Consider the following 23,176-nt stretch of genomic DNA (forward strand, 5'->3'; position numbering starts at 1 on the left):
TATATATAATGGAATGAATGGGTAGAAATGATAAATGAAACTGAGATATTAAAACCGTAATATTGTATTTGGCAGTTTCTAGCTGGGTGACTTAGAAGTATCCTTTCATAGATGGTAAGGGTGTTATTTAATTTAACAACATTAAATCTTAGAGAGGGGAAATGTAAAAAAAAGGCTAAAATAAACTCATTTTAGTATGAAAGGTCCTCTTGGTGTCATAATGTAAAACCATCATCTTCAAAGAAAGGGAATCAAGATCAGATTTGTAATGTCCCAAAACAAATTATTTTTGATTTTGTTTATCTTAATTATAAGAAATATTATTGTTTTGTTTTCCAGCATGGAACAAAAGATGAAATCAAACAAACAAAAAAAAAGTGTTATTTTACATCTTTAATAAAAGACCAATAAGCATTTGCTCTGATCGGGAAAAATATTAAATATTAAAACTACTGGTAGGTCAGTGAAACATAATCTTTTGGGTTTCTTTTATATGCTTAATTTGATGGCTTTACTTTAGGCACACAAAACTCACCACAGTACTCAGAGTAAACAGCAGATGCTGGGGCACAGAAAATATGCATGTATTAAGCAACTGGAAGTAAAAACATAATCTATAGAGGAAATACATTCTTCAAAAGAAATTCTAACAATAAAGTTTGATCTCAGCCCATATTCAACCAAATGTATATTTGTTAAAATGAGCTGTCTGTCTGACGAGTGCCTCTGAAGGTTATAAAAATGAAGATGTGCATTGACAAGCCAACATGGACATCACAGCACTTCTTCACAGAAATTCTGACATAATGGTGCCTGTATGTGTTTCTTCTGTTTATGCTTTTGTTGACACAGTTGAGTAGCTAGACTTTTTCATTATATAAGCAATTTGAACTTCAGAGTTGTTTTTGACTAATGTAGTTCCAGAAAGAAGGGCAATGATATACGCAACATTTCATAACTCATTCTTTAGGAAAGTGTGAAATAAACTGAGGCAGCTTACAACAAAGTCGAACCACCTTTGGATTTATGTTTATAAACGTCTTTGTGCATGTTTTACAAAAAAAAAAATCATGCACATAGTCTTGATTTGGAATAGTTATAGGACTGAATGTTTGATGTGATAGCTTTAAACTGCTGCTGTTTCAGAATCTTTTTCTATTCAGCATCACCCACACACCAAACAATCTGGCAACCATACACACTCCCACTATTACACACGCACACACTTCTTCCGGGAGCACATAACGTTGCCCACTCACCAACTCAAAGCAGCAGCCAGCTTCTCATTATCAATAGCAACAAAAAATACATTTTCAGTGTTTCCAGGGAAAAATCCTTTCTTCTAATAATAGACGAATTGTTCTTAAGTCAAGCCCACTCTGATTTTACACTGGGTAAAAAAAAAAAAAAAAAAAAAAACTGCTGAAAAAGCAGATTTGTGTGAATTGTTTATCTTTCTTTGATATTTGTTTCTTTTTCTATTTTCATAAACTTGAATTTACGGTTTATGATCAGTAGTTTGCTTCTGTTTGAAGAATATTCTTCTTCAAACTAAACCATATTATTGCACACCAAATGATGTATAGGTTTATCAGTTAAAGATTAAAATGTTATATAAAAAAAAGGAGGTGTGGTGGGGGTGAATCAGTGCAACTGTTAAAACACACAGAAACAGAAAAAGCACTGGACTATAAGACACATTTACTTAGAAAATGTAAAAAGTGAGGGGAACCTTATCCATGTTGATTTGGCCCAGTGACACATTGTGAGTTATCTGCTTTTTAACAAATTCTCCGGATTTGTCAACCCATAGGCCTAAAACAAAAGTCGCGCCTGACTATAAGTTGCAGGACCAGGCAAACTGTTAAAAAAGTGTGACTGAAAAATACAGTAATGCTCTACACTCTACAACAAACTGAAGACTAGCACACTATGACCACTGCCTTTCACTTTCCATTCTCTGAAAAATGATATAAGTAGTCTCAAAGTACAGCCAGAAGCCATCACTTGTATAAAAATGCGAAGGTTGTTTATGTTGATTTAGCTCCAGTGGATTGATAATAATTGAAAGCTTGAAAACATAAGCGGTCAATGGAGATAAGAGATGCAAATTCATGCAGTTGTCCAGAAAAGCAAGCCCTAATTTCCTGCCTCAGCAGTTCCAGAAGTTATGTCAAAACAGCCGATTGTGTATCACTGGGTTTGGCCAGGTGATATTTTTTGAAAGCACTCTCAAAATCAGCTTTTTTGACTCACGGATCACATTGTGTCAGTGAACAAAGCCAGCAGTGTATAAACACAACGTATTTACATTTACTTCCAGGGAACTGGACAGCTTAAAGCTCTTTGGAAGCTCTGAGTCAGCAATCACCACACAAAACACACGCTCAAATCCACATTCAAGGTCTGCAAGGGCACAGAGAGAACATGAGTGATCTCAGGTTTGATAGCAGCAGGCAGCCAACATGTATAAGCCTACAGGTTGCTATAGCAACAGACCAGAGTCACCGTCTCAGGCCCATCTGTATGTCAGAGGCAAGACACATGTCACAGGATGTACAATGCTTACGAGTATCCGGCTACCACTGCTAGAACATATATAACATTTTAAATCAGTTGTTATTTTGTATGTGTTGATAGCTTTTTAAAAAATATATATAAATACTTAGTACTAATTTAGTTTTGAGTTATTGAAATGCAGGTATTTTGTTTGTAATTTGCATAATCAGGCAAAACATTGAAACATGAATTTTGTTTCAAGTGCTAATACTTTCAAAACCACTTCAGTGATGACATTGACCTGCTATGGACAAGGCACATCACCAGTGTTAGATGTCCATCAACATAAATGTCCTCAATCACTCTCTAACAAACGACCTACACTGGCTACATGTGTGTGGTGTGAGAAATGAGAGGAAAGTAAAAATATTTTAAAGAGATAAAAAAATATTTTGTTGTGTGATTGAAATGATGGAGAATCTTAATCATAACAGATTGAATTACCAATACCAATTGAAATCAATTGGTAAATTGTGCTTTGTGCCTATGAGATGGACTACTTTGATACAACCTTTTTATATATAACTGGTGAAAAAATAGGAATTTTATCTCTTGTAAGTGTTTGTCTCTGTGTTGCCCTGCGACAGACTGGCGACCTGTCCAGGGAGGTCGAGGTAGGTTTGGTGGAAGCAGACAGCTGTGTACCATCCATGACACAATTTATTGCAATGACTGAAAAAATAACCAATGAAAGAAAGTGTTTCCATTCTTTCATACCATTACCAAACTCTGAACTGCCTTCATGCATACTAATTACATGAGTGGTGACACCCAATTAATTTGAGGAAAAAAAATTATTTCTCCTTCTAGTCATGATTACAGTCCGACTCCCTGTCTAAAAGTCTTATCACGCTATATACCACTATGGATAAATTTATATCTAAAGAAATTAGTGAGCCTTAACTGTTTCACATGTTAAGCTTACCTAATCATGAAATGTGAACACATCCAAGAACCTTCAAATTATTTAACAGACTTCAGCGTTTAATGGCCAGGACCATTCAAGGTGAAGTTGATCAGTTTCCCTTCAAATCTCTACAAATTATAATACATTGTTACTGCAAAAAACATTCTGGATTACATTTCCTTCCTGATTTTATTGTTACCTTCTAAAAGATTGAGATTGTCTCTGATTACTTAGTCCAAAATGAACAAACAGATCATTTATTTTGCAAGTTAAGATATCAATGGATTTTTTTTTTGAGAAACATTAAGATTGTGCTTACATCAGCTAAATAACATAAAAGTCAGTCAAAGTAAATTCTTCATACTCCCAAATTCATGCACCCCAAACTCTCTCTAGCTGTCCTTCTTTCTCATTAACCAACTTGGTTTCTTCCTCCTTCTTTTTTCTGGCTGACTGACTTTTTCAACTTTCTTTCAAAGGAAAGTCAAGAGGACAATTTTGTGCTTCACTGGTTCTCACGGCGACTGAGGAGCTTTTCAGGGGGAGAGAGGGCCTAGTGAGAACCAACATCAGCCCTTCTGTCACCCACCCTGCCCCACTTAGCCTTCACTTTGCCCTGCTCTGAGGAGATGCTAATGAAATGCGACGAGATGCAAAGCAGACAAACAGCTTCACATGCCACTGCTGAAGTGGTGTGTAAATGTTACTCATATAATGCTGATAAACAGCTTAAAACTATTATTACAGATAATTTAATGAGAAAGATGACTTTGTTTTGAATCTGAAATTATTTGTAAGCAGTCACCAGTCATTTGCAACACCTTGCAAAGACGGTGTTGTGGCTGTAACATTTTCTCATGGTATGGCCATAAACTCGAGTATATTTTACAAAATAATCCAAATCTGCAAAGATACTGGCATCTACATAAATTAACAGGTAGAGCTTGAAAGTATTATTCAGAGAATCAACCAAGAATCCCAAGTGAACTCTGCAGGTTGGAGTTTCTTTTAGCTGTGCAGTAGGCAATTCTGGCCTTTATGAAGCAATTGCATTTTGAATAAAGACACATTAGTAACGGTTACTCTCTGAAACACTATAATCATTATTAAGAGCTGGTATCTGCAAAAACCCCAATAATGGAGACAAGAGATGTAAAATTAGCTCTTTGTCAGCACATACTAAATTCCTTTGTCTGTGGCAAGCTGGAGTTAAAAAGAACAAAAGTTTTGAGAAAATGGTAGGGGAACTGTTGCCATAGTTACACTACTGGCACCGCTGGCACCGCTGGTTGCCAGTCTGGTCTTCTGGGTGTGAGTGAAGACAGGGTTTGGGCCAGAACAGAGAAATACTTTATGTGTTAATTATGGCGTTGTTAATAACAGTATGTATCCTAGTGAGTGCAGCAAACCCACTCACTGCAGATACAATCCAAAGCATCAGTTCAAACACATTGAAAAGGTTGCATACTGTATGGAGCACAGCACACAGCTTTGTAAAGAGTGAGCGCACGTTCAATTCAACTTAAAACTACTTCATCAATCCCAAAGGGAAAATTAGTTTAAGTCAAAATCAAAAATTAATGATAGTGCTCCCTTATTTAAACACACATATAAAACTTCAGCAAGAATGAAATGCATACAAAGTCAAAAGACATACCTAGATAGCCAATATGAATCCACATATTTATATTGTGCAGAGCAGCCACTTGGCCAAAACATGACATCATAAAAGGATTCTTAAAGTATTATTGCACCAAATCAATGTGTCAAAATAAATGGCATAAAAACTAAAACCAAACTGGCATCTTAACAAATGTTAATCTACCCGGTAATAATTCTTGAAGCTTGAAGCGAATTGTCGTGAATCAAAACAGTGTTTCTGACCCGATTGTTTTGTGCTGTAACCAGGTACTTTTTCAAGCACGGGATTGATGAACACTGCTGGCCTAATGCTCAAGGGTTATATTTGACCTCATACTCTTTAGCAGTTTAAAAATATTTCCAAAGTGAAGTTCGAGAGATAAATGTAAAAATAGGAAATCTGAGGGCATTTTACCTGCAGTGATAGCGGGAGCTCCAGCTAATTCGCCATTAAATCCATTCTCCCTCGCAGTGTAAGGAGCGGTGGTCATGTGGGCCCCTCCAGGCTGGCAGGTCCGGTAGGCTGACGAAGAGTAGCTGTTTGCTCCATGGGTGCCGCCAGGTTCTTGCCCTCCTGATGGGTCCCACTGAGCGGCGCTGTCTTCCGGCTGTCGACTGTCTGCCATGCTGTTGCTATATAGCAGCTGGCAAGACCGGGCAAAGGGTTGGGAATCTCAATTTCTGGGAGAGAGACGAGGAGATTCGGGAGTGAGGTAAGAACTGCAATATTAGTGATGTTACATAAAGGAGAATGAACAGGAGACACTGCATCAGTCACATTCACAAATCTCTTTTTGTCAGTCATAATCCCGGCCCCAGCACCACCACCGCTTCACTGTCAACACTTATCCATGTACTGATGTGTGCTTGTGAATTTGTTTGTAGGTGGTGAGTCTTTGGGTTTGGCTCTTGGCTGGCAGATGACAACCTCTGTAAAAAAAAAAATAATATTGATTTCCATGTGCGCTGTGTAATGACTCATGCAGTTAGTGGGTCAGGTGGAATAAACAACTGGTAAAACTGAAAAGAGGAGACACCGAGTTTTAGGGATTCAAGAAGGGCTGATGTAAGCGAGACTTTGATCAGTCGAGCATAGAGGGTTCCAGGTAGTCAGCGTTAAAGAAGTGAAAAAAGCAGCTAAGACATAAAAGTGGCAAATACTTGATGAAAAATGCAGTTTCTACTAAATTTTCATTTTAAAATCGCACGTTTTTCCAGACTCGATATTCTACAAATTTATTATCAGTTCTTCATCAGATAATGGACATTTTAGTACAATATATTAACCTATTCAAATGTTAATGTTTTTTTTTACTTTCTTTGTTTTATTTTACATCATAAAACACGTTGCTGTAGCTGGTTTCCTATTCTGTCAGGTGGTAAACAGCTGTTTCCATTTACCATCTGAACAAACTTAAAATATATATGGACTGAATACAATCCATTAAATCACAGCAAGACAAAGTCCCAAAACACAGAACTGTAAACAAAATGTGGAAAAGAAACTCTCAAAATAGAATTAATGTAAAAACACTTTTTTTAAAGATTTTTTTTTTCTTTTAAATAATAAAATATCAAAATAAGACAAAAAAATTCAGACATTTTTTTTTTTTGCCCTTATTTTTTTACTTACTTAATCAGACTTGGATAAAATCAAATTCATAGAAACGCTGATCATGTAAAATAACTTTAGCTTGCAGTAGCTCAAACTTTATACCAAGAGTGCCCAAAGTCAGTCCTCGAGGGCCGGCATCCTGCATGTTTTAGTTCTCTCCCTGGTGGCAGTGACAACCTTTTCAGCATGTCAATGTTCTTCTTAAGCCTTCTGATGAGCCATCATTTGATCGAGGTGTGTTAAACCAGGGAGAGAACTAAAACATGCAGGATGCCGGCCCTCGAGGACCCACTTTGGGCACCACCGCTTTATACCTTACATGTACACAGAAACCCTGTCATTGCTGATCAAAACTGATCAATGACCAGGGAGAGAAGCTGAATGCAGAAAACACTGATGAGTCTGAGTAACCAAAGACAAGATAGAGGAATGATTTAGAGAAATGCCATGTAGCACGCAATTAATAAAGCTGAGGTTCTCAACCTGTTGTCTTTATCACATGTGAGAATGATAAAAGTTAAAAAAACAGATGATTCTTTTTTTTTTTCTTATTTGCATATTTTTTCCACTGTTGTCCTAGTTTTTAATGAGGCAGTTCCAGTCTCAGGCGACACAAGAAGCACATTCAAGTTACCGCAGTCTAACAGTAAAAGGGCTGAAATAAGACAAACAAAGGGCGCAGTGGTGGGTTTTACAGGAAGATAAGTGGCTGCTAGTACCTGAGCTGTGTGTAAGCGTTTGTGTTGAGGTAATTTGTCATTTAGCTCTGCAGTCCACAGAGATCCTGAGAGTGAAGGGAAGCCTAATGGAGAAAACAGGAGTCAATAACTGCAGCCTGAATGCAAGGCGATGCTACAGTGAGCACTACTCACTGAATTCACAGTACAAACCATACTCCTGCTTTACGTCTACTCACATAGATTACCTAGCAGAATGCAACTGCAAGCGGTAAAGAAGAGAATGTTGCTGGTATCTATGAAAAGAGTGAAAAATAAAGGTTTGCACACATTTTTGTAATAATTTACAGTGTAAATAAAAATAAAATATTGTTAATTTCTATATAAATTGTATAGTTGTAAACATAATACACTGGAACTTTCTAAAAAGGAATTAGTCGACAAGAGCAGAAAACTCTTTTGGAAGAAATAAAATAAACTGAAGAAGCTTAGAGTATTTTTGCTAATAAGGGAATGTACAAGTAAGGAAAGTAGGAAAGCCATTCGTTTTACAGGCCTGAACTAATTTAACAAAGTAACAATGTTTTGTCCAGAATGTGTCTCTATAATAGTGATTATGCTGAAATATTTTGTGGAAAGTCTTAAGCGCCAAGTTGATATTGTACACTGCGAGCATAATGTCCTCACAAAGTGCAAAGATAAAAAAATAAAATCCCAAGCTTTAGTTGCAAGACATTTATTTCAATGACTTTACAACTAAGAAATAAATGTAACTGAAGTTTTTATTTTTTTTCCCCACAATTATTCTTGACATTTTTATTTTGATCACAATATGAAAAAAAAAGTTTAGTTTAGTATTCCATTTGTTCTTGTTTTCAGGGGGTAATAAGTAACAACACAAAGACCTATTCCACTTAGCCATTCTTCAGAAAAGAGAAAGAGAAGATAACTTTTATTATTCTTCAACTCCGGATTCCAAGCATCTTTAATACTTAGAGCGCACATTGCTGTCACGACCTGCTGTAAACGTGGTCTATAATAGAATAGAAATATGTTATTGTTCCACAGTGTGAAAATTCAAGTGTATTGGTTATCAGCAGACACAGGCTTCTTGCAGTGTTTCTGCTCTGTCCTCATTGGCAAAGATCTCAGGCCACTACAGGCATATTTTGACTGTAAGTTTCTGAATGTTTATTTTTCGTATAATGCAACTTCCTGGAGCATTTCCATGTACTCAGGATGTTTCATTTACTCAGGATGTTTCATTTTACATTTTCACTTTACTGGGTCGTTTTTGTAGATTACATCCCCTGCCGGTGAGCGGCTCATCCTACTGCAGAAATGCTGCTGCAATCTGGAAACGCATATCTTCTCCCTCTTTTACCGTATTCAGTAGATTCCAGAATGAATTAAAAAAAAAAAAAAGTTAAATCAAACCAATGCAGAAATGCATCTGATTTTTAGAGCAAATATTCACTTTCTGCCACTCTGAGCCATGTAAAAATGTGTAGGTGGAACAGATTTTAAAAGGGGAGGAAAGAAAAAGCAGAGCTACAATCAGGATTGCTACAACTATGTGAAGGAATAATTCATGACAAGTTCACAGTTGTTAACTTGGAAACAGAATTAAACATACCTCTAACTCTTTGGAAGTTTGTAATAATTCAAAAATCATTCATAATTAAACCCTGCTAGACGAGTTTCCTGAGAGGACTAACCATGTTAGCAATCACAATCCTGGGCAGTTGTGGTTGCTTTAATTTGTGTCTCCGGAAATAAATGCTGTGAAATAATCCGATTTTACTGCTTATTATATTTTTTGAAAGGCTTGATTCAATTAATTTCAATTCAATTTATTGTTTGTCAATGAGATTAAACGGGTAATTGAGAGGGTTTATATCTCTACCTCCATGGAGACAGCAATGGCAGAGGTTAGCAAAATAATGTTGGGAAGATTAAACTGAGAAAGAATGCTGAGGACTCTTCAAGTGCGAGGCTCCATGTTTAGTTTGAGGTCCATCCAAAAGGACCCAAATCCCAACGGTTGTTTCCAGGGCTGTACCGTGGGAACTTCCATTTTGTATCCTTTTTCTTTGATTGTGCAAGTCAATCATCTCTTCAGTAACATGCAATCTGTTTATGCAATCTCTGTGAGAAAATGTTACCATCATATTACTGTTAAACAGCTTTGAATTATTGATACCCAAAATTCCTACCACTCCAGGAGGGTAGCACCACGGGGAGCAGGATGACTCAAGCCGGTATAGAACATCGATAACAATGAAACCTCAGTTGATTTGTAAAACTCTGCACATGCTGACGAGCTTCATAAAAGTGTATTTTTTTCCTGTCATTGAGTACATGTGTCATCTCCATAGTTCCTTGTATGCCATGTCTTATCTGTTTGCCATTGCATCCATGGTAAATCCACATTTGAAAAGCACGTGGTAGATTTGGAAGGGTATAACATACAGACTTTAGGACGCTGTTCTGGTGCTCTGAATGTGTGCCGTCTGTCTGGTGATGAAGGTCACTTTGAGCTCTGGCTAATTTCCAGATGCACTAAGATCACTGTTAATGGTGGCCAGGATCAGAGTGTGAGTGGGGGAGGAGAGAAAGCACAGTGATCTGGTTTTCTGAAAATCAGCAGAGCTCTGCACAAGATATTTTGTATACAATATGGTTTATATTTTGTAATAAAGTAAGAGAATCATAATGAAGCAAAGTCTGATACAAAACAGACTTTGCTTCTGGTCATAACAAAAACCATGTGTTTTCTTATCATCTTAAAGCAAAAACTAGGCTGCATTACACCAGCATTTTATTCATGCTAAAAAAACAGAAGTTTTTTTTATTTTTTATTTTATTTTTTTTCTCAGAACAGATGCATCTCTATAATTTAAAAAGAGCATATAAATAATCAAAAAGGGAAACTTATATTGCATGGACTCATTGACCAAAGACTGATTTCTGTTCATTTTAAAGATTATATATAGTTCACTGCTAATAAAAATTCAGTTTCTCCAAAATTGAGAATGTAACAGAAAACCAATTAAAAAAAAACATCTAAAAAAAAAATCTCATGAGGAAGATAAACCCTGAAAGGTCAATTTCATTGAGGTTGTGTCTTCACAGAATGCTCTATCTAGCCATATCGGAAAAGTTGAGTGGAAGGAAAAGGTCTAATAAAAAATACAAAAGGAGCAGCATAAAATCCCATTTGTAAGTTTAGTTGAGATTCACAAAGTGCAAATTTTAGACTGTTGCTTGCTCTGTTAAGCCATTCCTGAAATAATCTGACAGTGTTAGAAGCCTTAGCCTAAACAAAGAAAAAAATGACTGGACTGTTTATCGAATTCCTCTTTTCAGTTGATACAATTTGGAATCAAGATTACATTGTCTGGAGAAATTGGTGAAGAGGCACAGAATCCTCTTCACCAATGTTTGACTTCCAGTGTGAGTTTTCCAGAGTCCGTGGTGATCTAGGGAAGTATGCCACCTGTTGGTCCACAGGTGGCATACTCCTCTGTGAACCAACATGGGAGCAGGGAAGCTCCCCTGTTGGACCAATACAAAATGTTCTAGGTTTTTACTAATTGGAAACTGTAATCGTCAATATCAACAAAAAAATTAATACTTGAAATACATCAGTTTGAGTTTCATTTGTTGGTTTGAATTACTGAAAGACCTTCATCTTTGCATTTTTAATTCACATGTAATATAAAAAAGACACGAAACATGAGTTTAAAGGAGGCACATGTGCAGAACTGATCATACAAACCATGAAAAAAAAAGTATAACAAAGTCAAGATTCAGAACATGCAGTCTCCTGTATGACCGAGGCTATGTAAGATGCTAATGTGGTAGATTTCCCAGTCGACACCATGTTGGTTGTAATTGGCATAAAGCCAATGGCACCTGGCCAGATGGGCTGGTTGATGCAGATAGGTGGTCTCTCTGTACTTGGGAAGAATGGAGATGATTTATGAACCAATGAGCAGATTTGGGCACTACTTTTTTTGCTTTAGAATACTTATTCAGACTTATGAAGTGAACACCAGCTGAGGCATTTATTTCAATATAGTCTCTCAACAAAATTGTCTTTCAGGGTTTGTAGTATTAGACAAGAGACAGGTGTTGAACTCACTGAAGTTCTCTAGCAGTGACTTTAGATTTCTCTTTTATCTCTCATTATTTTACTATGGTAGCAAAATAAACTCAGAGCCTCATCCAGGATTCTTTTGAATTGTTCCTGCAGTTTTATAGGTAACAGACATTGCTGTGACTATATGGGTTTAAGCGAGAAGCCATTTTGAATGACTTCTGAATAAACACTGGTGAAAATGTCCAATAAATACATTAAGATTTATTGCAAGTTCTGGGCATGGATAGTTATGAATCCATTATCTTTAAATGGTTGGTTGTTTTAAGGAGGACTATGCTAATGGATGTTAGAATAGACATCATAGCAAGAAAGAGGTATGAATACTTTCTGGAGGCACTGTATATAATATACAGGTGAATCTCGTTAAATCCAAATATGAAATACATGTACTGTCCAGGATAGGAACACATTTTTCCATTGGCCAACATGTAAAAACATTATGTAATATTACATTTCTAATGAGACGCTGCATTTTTGTTTTTGGGCACCAAAATGAATAGTAATAAACACTTGAAATGTATAACCATGAGTAATCAATCTGTAAAATACATCCATTTTAGTTTTGTTTTTATTAAATTCCTGAAATAAATTAGTTTTTATATGGTATTCTAATTGACTGGGATGCATTTCATAGAAATATGATGCAATTTCATTGCCTCACATTCCCATAAAGACATTATCTCATTGGCTGCCCCAGTATTATCAAGTCCCTGGGCTGCAGTACAAGGGAGAGCTGTGAACACGTTTTATCCACTGAAGCACAATCCATGCAAAAACAGAACTGCTGTCAAAAGAAGATACATTGCAGACACACCATTAAAAGTGCAGTCTAGACAAAACATGCACTCATGTTTTTCATCATGCCCACTGCCTCAAAATAGAAGTGAGCAGACCATTTGGAGGGAGAATCTGAAATATATATATAAACTGCTCAAAAAAATAAAGGGAACATTTCACTTTAATTTTGTGTGTGGCTCCAAATCCAGGCCTCCATTGGTTAATAAATTTGATTTCCATTGATGATTTTTGTGTGATTTTGTTGTCAGCACATTCAACTTTATACAGAACAAAGTATTCAATGAGAATATTTCATTCATTCAGATCTAGGATGTGTTATTTGAGTGTTCCCTTTATTTTTTTGAGCAGTGTATATTTGATTTTGGTTTGCATTTGTCACCTCTCAGAAGAACTCAGTAAAGTAAAAATCATGTTTTTTTTGAAGTGCTAGAGAAAGAAGTCTACCTTTGTGATCACTGTAAAACATTAAAAGCTTAAAACACTGTTGACTTTTCAAGCTTGAAGTTCAACTGTAATATCAATTTAACTTAATAACTAAAGCTGTAAAATTATTCAGAAAACAAACAAAAAAGGCTATTGTTACAGATGTAGTTTGTATTCTGTTGCCGTTTTTACAAAAAAATTACATAAATTATCTTTGATCAACAAACTATCAGTAGACGAATCACATGCTGTTTGTCCTTTTATAACATCTCTTCAATATAATTATAGCAATTAGTAAAGCTAATTCTAATGGTGACATTATGCAGCTGTCAAAGGGTCCCCTTAGGGTTATTATGCAAGCTGAATTTTCTGCCGGTTCATTTCCAGGGATTTTGAAACCATTTTCTCCCGTGTCTGTGCAGCACAGACACAGGAAGAGTGTCTGTCATCAAGAGATGAAGTTGATGAATTGTTATCCTCGCTAGAATTCCTTGCTAGACGATTTTCCAGACAATGTAACGACTGAGCTGATAAAGAAATCAATTTTTCACGTCCATCAATCTTATTTGCTTCCTTCTCTTCCCGAGCACTTAGAGAGCTTCTTCCCACCTGTTATTTCTTCCTCATCCTCACCTGCCTCCTCCTCCTACCACCTTTGTTCCGCCTACTCACTCCTCCACCTTTCATCAGGCTTCAGCACTCTCATAACCGCGCTCTCCGTTGCCTCATCTCCCTCCTACGAGCAGAGCACTTTACATGCCGCCATCTCGCTGAATGTGTGTGCGCGTGTGTTTGCGTGTGTGTGCGTGTGTGTCAGCGTGTCCACGCGCATGCACATCACACAGATGCTGCATTGCAGGGCTCTCTTCTGAGGGCCCTATCGCTGCAGGAGTCAGAGAGGCAAGGGATACAAGTTATTGTACCTCGGAGTGTAACTGCGAATGTGCTCATGCCCTCGTCAAACGTGATTTTTTATAAAGGAATGCTTCAGGTTTGTTACTGTATATGAGCACTTAGTGTCTATAAGGAACTAGCATGAATATATTAAGTGATAATGCCTTGGAAAAATGCTTTTATTCCTTCATTTTCACACTTTGACAACCAGAAACCTATATGATTCCATGCAATAGCCCATCATAGCATCCTAGTCCAGTCCTTCTGTCCTGCAACTCTCCAACACACCTGGATTAAATGAATGGCTCACTGCCAGGCCTCTGCAGAGCTGAATGGCATGCTAATGAGGAAATTCAGTCATTTTATCCAGATGTATCGGAAGAGGAATATATCTAACAGTTGCAGGATAATAGCTATAGGAGTGGAATTGGGCACCCCTGTAGTAGACTAACAAAGTAAATGTGAAGTAAAAAGGATAGTGGCCCTTGGCACCCCGATCTAAATTTTACTGTGGCTCTGGTTGTGTTTATGGATATTGCTCAGCTGGAAGGTGAAACTCTTCCAGGCGTTTACAGTTTCACAAAATGTTCTTCCATTATAGGCCTTTGTTTAGCTCCATGCATCTTTCTATCAGCTGTGACCAGCCTCCCTGCACCTGCTAAAGATAAAGAGCCTGAAGTACAGCGCCACCTGTATCTTGTTTTAGCATGAGGTTTGTTTAGGGTGATGTGCCATATTAGCGGTTTTGCTAAAAGATTTCAGCATAAGTTTTACAATCAGATAATATTCAATGTTTGTAAGTGAGGTTTTGTGTTGATGGAATAATGTACTGACAGCTAAAATCTGAGTTTCAAAAAGGTTAGTGCTTTTTTTTAAAGATTCATATAAACTACAATTATTTAATATTCACCTCATGGGTGAATAATCATGATCATGACTGTTATGACAAATCATAACAGTCATGATTTGAATATTTTTTAAAATCCTAGGATATTTTATAAATGAAAAAAAATAGCTTATCACTAAATGAATTTTGACATAAAGTGGTAAAACTTTTAAAGCAGTAACAAAGTGCACCTCTGAGCAATCTATATAATCCAGTAATATGCCTAATCTATTGATATCCTTTTTGTTTAAAGTTTACCAAATTAATTTATTACTGGTTGGCACTGTCATGCTGCGTTAGCAACCACTGCCTTGCAGCAAAAAGGTCAAATCCCAGTCTACAGGGTTTTCCAGCCTAGAGATGCATGTTCTCTCCCTGCATGCATGAATTCTCAAGTACTCTTAACATAATCCAAAAAAGAAAAATCTAAAAAGGATTTTAATACCTAAGCTCATTGTTGCCAAAATATAAACATACAGGAAGGATGAGGAAGAGTAAACAAGGACAGACTTTAGAGGGACTTGGACCATATTTTCCCAGATGGAATAGATTCTTAAAACAAATTTCCCACCTAAGATTAAACTAAATTTGTCCAGAATGAAATTAACACACAAACACGGATGCTCACACACACTAAGCATTGTTTCTCATTCATATTTATCTTCTATTGCAATTTTCATCACATGATGGCAACATTTGGTTTTACTTCCTTAATTAATTATTTCATATCTTATTAGACTAAATATAGGACAAATAGTATTTTCTTAATTATACCTGGCTTTTTAAATCTTCTCAACATAATTTAAACATTCACTTAACAAGTACCAAAACTATTTAAAATTCTTTGGCAGTAATAAAATGTGCATTGCCTTGCAAAATCACCAGTTTCTAAGGTTTGTGTCAATGGCAAAGAAATGTATGTTAGGAAGTCATAAGTCAATATTGAGCTCTGGTCAAAAGAGAGCAAATTTTGGGGGTCTTTTTGGTTTACAAGCAAAACACTATATGTGTTGGTAAACTAACTGAACATCTATCTAAGCGCACCCAATGGTGAAAACTAGAGAAATTTCCTGAAAAAATAAATGGATCATTTCTGAGAGAAAACCTTTTGGGGCTATAAAGGACTTCGGGATCTGTGTCAAGACTTTCCTTACAGACAAAGCTTAGACTTTTTTTTGGCATTTAAAAATTGGCAAAAATGTCAGTGCGCAAATGTGCAAAGCTGCTAAAGACATGTCCCAAAATACCTGCAGCTGTAACTGCAGCAAAAGGTGGTTCTACAAAGTATTGACGAATGGAGACTGAAGACAAATGCTGGCCATCATTTCATATTTTCATTCATAAAACAAAATTAATTAGTCATTTTCATCCTACTTGACTTGCTTTATATACCACAAAAAGTAATGATTAAGAACAGAAAAGCTTGTGTTTGAAATGTGACCAAACGTACAGAGTTTAAGAAAATTACACATATTACCAGGGTAGGGTGATCTTTCTTCATCATGCAACTATGTCTATGTTGCCAGTTGAAAAATCTTGATGTTTTTTTTACTTTTGTCACAAAAAAGTCCATCTGACTGTCTTAACTATTTGTTTTACCATTTGACTTGACCACAAAATGTTGTATCAAATGTAAACCATGCCGTTTTGTTCGTTAATAAAACTTTGCAATAATCTGAGTCATCATTTGGTGTTTTGTGAATAACAGAAAGAAACCCACATCTACAGATCCTCATTCAGCTGCCAATCTTCAAGAATCCGATCCAACCTGAATACCTGCTGTCATCCTGCAGGTTCGCAAAACATATAAGCCATGAGAGCGTGACTGCCTTTCAGTGGGTCTTGGTGTTGATTGTCTCACTAAAGCAGCTCTCCTCTTCCCACTCAGTACCGGCTTCCCACTCATAGCTCCCAGCAGCCTGCACTCACATGTACATCCACCCACACAGCCATTTCATCTGTGGAGGTAGCAGCCATTCTTTCTGTCTCTGTTTCTCTTTCTCTCACTTTAAATGTTACTTTTTTCCCCCCACTCTGACAGATATTCATCACATCTCAGAGCTTCAGGACAGATAAATGTGAGTCTGAGCAGAATTAGTTTGATGCAGTAAAATGGTTTCAGCTGGTGTTGACTTTTTAACTGTGTTGCACAAATTCCACATTGCTGCCGGCATGATGATGAGATGTGAAAGTGCCATTTCTGTCACGATACTGTACTGAGAGTGATCGATAAACTGACTTGATTTTTGGTGAAAATGCTAACTTACTGATTGTGGCTGTAAAGAGAGTTACATGTGAGGTTGAGTTCTTACCTCTTATTGTGGTCAGGGACTTTGGAGGATGAGTCAAGATGAATCCAAGGAATCTCTGTTGCCCCAAAATGTCACAACGTGGAAATTGAGGTTCTCGAAAAAGCCACGTGATAAATACTCCAAGTTGAACCTGTTAGTAATGACAAAAAAAACAAAACTTTTTTTTTTCTAATTTTAAGATCATGCCACTCAAGTTTCAAGTTTCAAGTCTCAAAACATTTTCTCATTAAGTGCATGTCATCTAGGCTACACTACACTGGGATGTGTAAAAAATAATCCAGCCAAATGTGTTTAGAAAAATTCTACCTTTAAATTTTAAGTGAATTCAGTCAGTGTTTGTGTTTTGATAAAATCATTATGGGATGTACCCACTTCTTTTATTTATACTTTACTTTTTTAAACTAGTTACAGTGTTTAAAAAAGTTATTTAAAGTTATGTTCCTTTAGCTTTCAGATAAAAATGGCACAACGTTTTCCTCTCTTTGAAATGGAAAAGACAAACGAGCATGACCTTTACCGAAGACAGAAGTACAAATAGTCACAGCAATAAAGTGATTTCCCACAAACTCCACAGAACAAAGATTCCTCACTAATTTGGAAACCCCCCATTTAACTTATTGTCTAAAACATGCAGGGCAGTGTACCTTGAGAACCAGGACTGGGAAACACGGTCACAACACAATAAGTATCCTAACCCTTGGACATCAAGAGAATCAAGAGACTGTATCTGACCTCAGAGTCTTTGAAATGGAAAAGACAAACAAGCATGACCTTTACCTAAGACAGATGTACAAATAGTCACAGCAATAAAGTGATTTCCCACAAACTCCACAGAACAAAGATTCCTCACTAATTTGGAAACCCCCTATTTAACTTATTGTCTAAAACATGCAGGGCAGTGTACCTTGAGAACCAGGACTGGGAAACACGGTCACAACACAATAAGTATCCTAACCCTTGGACATCAAGAGAATCAAGAGACTGTATCTGACCTCAGAGCGTATGGGTGGATTTTGGGGTGGTGTAGGCACTGAAAAGCAGCAGAGAAGGCGGACAGCAGCAGTGATGCACAACACCATGGATAATGCAGAGAGCCGATGTGTCCTACTTTAACGCACCTGATTTAGATGATTGGAGTTCAGTAAGCTAAGATCTGTGTTTTTAAATGCAAAAGAACCTCTGGCAAACCAGGCTGGACAAGGAAGTTAATTTGTCACCATGCCAACAGTGAGGACAATCGTGCTCCAAAAATCACAGTTCAAGAACTTCAGGAGTTTTTGTATTTGATTTTGTTTCTCCAAAAGCTGAAAAAAAAAAAGAAAAAAGCTTTCTCCATGTTCTGAGTGGGTGTGCCAATAAATATGGACGGTACTGTGTATACTGTAACCAAGACAACAGAGATACAACCCTGGAATCATGAAATCCTTTGACGAACTCAGTTAGCAGACTAAGTTATTGTTCGGAGTATTCTGAGTTATTTCAGTAACAGCATAATTGTATGTGACTGTAATGTCTTACTCAAAGTATTGCTTCTTAGCTACTTAAAATTGGACTCAAACTTCTGCACTTTGATTTGCAAATATGTCCTTTAAAAAAGAAACAGCATACATCTAATAGACTGATATGGACATTTTCTCTACTCTCATATTCACAGACATCAGTACATCAGTGACATTATAAAATGTACTGCATGATAGATCTGTATTAGCGTAGACTTTACATTCTGATGAGCATTGCTGAGGGAGTCAGCAATGCCAACAGCCTTGTCTTCCATACATTAGAAAATGACTCTTAATGTTCTCATATCACTCTGGATAAATGGGTGTTCTGAAGGATAAATGAAAGGAAGATACAGTTGGATGCAGTGGATGGTAATAGAGTTAATTTATAAATGTGCAAAAGAAGCTTTACACTCAAGTCTGAACTAAACTAACGCTTTTTGTTTTAATGGCCACTAATTTTACTGAGATATAGGAATATTTAAAGTGCTGTAAAGTTCAGTTTTGAACATAAATGCAAGTTTTGAAATTAATGTGGCTTTTTAGCAGTAAGACTGTGATGAGGTAAAAGTGAAGGAGCATGTCAGAAAAAAAATATTTCTGCTTCATAAAAAAAAAAAAAAAAAAAAACATTGCAGAATTTTTGAAGACTAAAAACCAAGAGGACAAAATAGAAAACTGGGCATTATGAAAGAAAGTAAGACTGCAGATCAAATTTGATGCAATGTTTTTTCCAACTTGAGTTAAACTTTTTATTCATAAAAAATTCCACTGAGTAGTTTTTCTGCACAGTCATATTTCAAAGTAACTTTTTTGATCAGTAAACATTTCTGGCCTAGTAAGAGAGGTGGTCTGACCTGTGACCTCCCCAACATTTGTAAATTAATGTATGCAGTCGATGCTTTTCTCCAAGGCTGCATGACAATACAAAGACATACAAATTGCTAATTTGAGTGAATTCTATTGATATTATTCCTTAGCTAATGAAGTCTGACAGTTTCAGTATGACAAGTGTAACAATGACAGGTTTTTCACAGTTAGCAAGGACTTCCTTCGCTATTTTTTCCATATATGAGCACTCTTCACACATAATAGGAGTCTTGAATTGACTGAAAGCAAACCAGTGCCAGCCTACAACTCAGAGATGCAAATAATCACAGGAGAAGACAGATTTTTTTTTCAGCTCTAGATCAGCTGAGGGTCACTTGTGAGTCACACATTAGACAGAGGCCTTGGACAGGCCTTTATTTCCTGTGGCTTGCTGCCCACACAGCATGCACTACCCCAGGAGACAACATACCGTAGACAACTTATGACACTTCATCTATCACCTCATAACTGCATTTTTAGTTACTTTTATAACATTTCCAAGATGGCAGTGGCCTCACTGTGAACATAAAAACCAATCAGAAACAATCTGTCAACAAATACTAGCCAGAAACGGCTTTAAATCACATGTTCTAGCGATTTAAAGCAGCGCCTGTGAACTCTCATCCTCAGTCAGTCAATCCTCTATTCATTTCCACCCTCAGCATGCATGCTGAGGGTGGCGATCATCAAGCTACTGGATCGTAGCCACAGCTGCCCTTGGGGACACTGATGGAGGCGAGGCTGCTATGCCATCAGGCCCACTGACCACCACCAGCAGCACAGATGAAGCGTCTTGCCCAAAGACACGACAGAGGTGGACAGAGTGGAAATCGAACACGAAACCCACCGCCTGACCACTGTCACCACTATCGATTATATCTGGATGTGTGGAAAATATTGTTTTTTTTCTGCAATCTCATGTCTTTTGTAAATGTTTCCTGAACTCCTCAGTTTTCAATAGTAAGACTCCACCAAAGATGTTTTTTATAACCGACATATAAAACGCTCTTTCTTAGAAAAACCTCCACACTAAGCATATTTTACTCATCCAGAAAGCAGATATTTTTATTTGGTCCTAATATTGGGGCTTTAACTTTCAAACTAACCATTCTTGATTGATAACTCCAAAATTATTTCTAGTTAGAAATGAGTGGGCAATTATCACAATATACGTCATTATTAGAGAAAGGTACTGCTTTAATAAAAATAATAGTTCATTTAACATTAAAGCTCTACTTTCCAAACCCAAAATCTGGCTTGACTGGTTAACTATTTAATAAATGGTTTCAGCTATTTAATAGTAGTCAGCTATTTAATAAATGGTTTAATTCTTAAAGCAATATTTGTGTTTGTGGGGTCCTGAATGTTATAGTAATTTTTTTTTATCATCACTGTTATGGTTATCACAATAAATAAATCACAGAAATAAAATTTAAGCCCTTAATCGTCCATCGCACTGTTTTACAAATATGCAACAAGAGCGAGTCCTTATTGAAACAAAGATAAAATAATTTGTGCATTTTGTTACCAAAGAGATTAATTACATTTAATATCAATCTATAGCCACAATGCATTTTTACAACTCACTAGGCACAATAAAGGTTTTATATCTACCATTTAGGACTCTCTTCATACTTATGGCCAGAGTGGCAATGTTGTATTTCTCTTATGCAACACACAAACACACAGAGATGTGACCCCGAGTATACACACATCCTGATTAAGCACACGAACAGAGAAAGTGCTTTGTTGTGTCTCCTGAGACTGCACATCTTGCAGTCACCCACATTTAATGTAGTCTGTAAAAGGTGGCACATGTGTGTGTGCCTGCGTGCGTGTGCGTGTGTGCGTGTCGATGTCTTTCTAGTGATCAAACTCTGCTTGCTGTGAAAATGCAGCCACCTCATGTTTTGTGAATGAACCTACATACAGAGAGATAGTTTGTGCTGAATCTCTTGATGACTGTGAGAAAATAAAGTTTTAGATTATTCAGTACTATGAAAGTAGCTTATATAGAACATTTTATGTGAGAATCGTGTATTAATTATTAATGAATATGTGCTCTTGGGCTGTGGCCTTCACCTCCACCTATATGATGCTGCAGTTTAAAGTTATCTATCTTTAGATTGCAGTCGCATTCAGAGAGATATAACCATTTTGAACATTCTGCAGGGGTATCAAATTTTCACAATTTCCTCTTAGCCACTTCAAATCTGTAAGTTTTGAATACTATTGGACGGATTACTATGAAGTTTAACACAAATTTTAAGTAACCTGGTTTGGATCACCCCTTGACTTTTCCTACTGGGGCTGACATTTACGTTTTTAGTCACACATTGCTCCAGTCACCGGAAGAATTGCTGTGATGTTTGTTTGGTCGATTGATTTTACCCTCAGGGTGACCTGCTTCGACATTTCACCCAGTGCCAAACCAAGGTCAACATTAGAACTGTTCAAAACTTTGTGTATGACGACAAGCAGAAAGCATACATCAGGTTCATTGCTAACTATCCGGACATGTTAGTCATAGGAAAGTTTCCAATGTCACTGATAGCATGTCATCATACTGTTTGCCATTGTTTACCTGTTATATACAATACAAACATTCATTGGAGAGCCTTGTTCAGTATGTGGTGACCCCCACTTTTTACACCATTCTATTCTGGACTGGACGATTAGATTTACTAATTCTATTATTTTAAAGATGTATGAAGTGTGTGCTTCCTCTTGGCCTCAAATGCATCATCCATTTTCTCAATAAACCCCATAAGCCAATCAAATTGATATAAAACCATTAGTTAGCTTCATGTTACAATTCAAATTGTGCACATATTGCACTACAGTTTGAACATGCTTGATCATTGGTGGGACACTTGAATGGCATTGTTAAATTAAAGTTGTAATAACGTGAATGCGGAAAATGCCAAAAAGAAGTTAAAATGAAGTAAGATGTGAAAGCTACCAAAAGATTCTTAAAATATATTTTATCGTATTTGACAAAAGTAAAAACCTTCAAATTAATTGTGGATATGAAATAAGTTTACTAATAGTGTTCTTTCAAAAGGCAAACTGAGTGAATTTGTCCTTTTCAAGGTAGTTAAATAAAGTTTAGTTTAGTTAAATAAAACTGATTAATATTAATTGCTCTTACTATGTGGGCAAAGTGGATTATGTTAACATGTTTATTTATCTGTATATGTCACAAACGAAAACCAACATCCTTTATCAGAACAGACGTATTTATATTTGAAATGCTCAAAAAGCAGCTTTTCAGTATGACCTACTAGGTCAAAGACAAAAGCTCATCTCAAACAACAATGCCTTTATAAAAATAAAAATAAAAAAATCATAGGAAACACTCTCATAAATCTTGTGCAAACCTTCCCTGAAGAGCTGCAGGTATTATAGTTGAGAAAGGTTGGCTGATTATGGGATGTTGCTCAAATTAATGTGCGTAAAGACAAACAAGCAGCTACATTTGGCAATATAGTATATTTTGCAAGTATGTTTACATATATGACAAAGAAAAGGGGGGAAAAAGGTAAGGTGCCAAGCATGCAGATGAGAGATTGGAGAAAACCAGGAAGGAAACACAGACAATAAAAGAGTCTAGCCTGAGGAGTGGGGGGAGTCTGGGCCATTACATCACTGCTGCAGTGGCTGACAAACATCCCTTTTTCCCTCCCCGTCCCTTTCTCTCTCTCTCTCTGTCTCTCTCTCCCTCTCTCTCTCTCTGTGTGTCCTCAGACACCACCAGTGAATAACATTTACAGTGCTGTGAAAATGGGTAGGACCCTGTAAATATTTCCTCTATTTTTTTATTTTTTTTTATTTTTTTGCTGTTTGAAACATTTTAATGTTTTAGATTAAACACATTTTAGTACTGAATATCTTGGGTTTAGCCAAGATAATCTGCTGTCACCTTTTGGT

The 23,176-nt window shown here is 36.7% G+C and overlaps 1 protein-coding gene across 1 annotated transcript in view; it reads right to left on the reverse strand.

Moving 5' to 3' along the window:
• The window catches only part of map2 (microtubule-associated protein 2), an 84,274-nt gene that overhangs the window by 31,276 nt on the left and 29,822 nt on the right, over positions 1–23,176 (reverse strand). Inside the window, exons 3-4 of the mRNA XM_016673879.1 lie at positions 16,878–17,007; positions 5,523–5,788 (exon numbers count right to left, since the gene is read on the reverse strand). Coding sequence (XP_016529365.1) covers positions 5,523–5,733 — 211 coding nt within the window. The 5' untranslated portion in view covers positions 5,734–5,788; positions 16,878–17,007. The remainder of the gene's footprint in view (positions 1–5,522; positions 5,789–16,877; positions 17,008–23,176) is intronic.

Source organism: Poecilia formosa, unplaced genomic scaffold (assembly GCF_000485575.1).
Source record: "Poecilia formosa unplaced genomic scaffold, Poecilia_formosa-5.1.2 Scaffold84, whole genome shotgun sequence".
Taxonomy (NCBI): Eukaryota; Metazoa; Chordata; class Actinopteri; order Cyprinodontiformes; family Poeciliidae; genus Poecilia; species Poecilia formosa.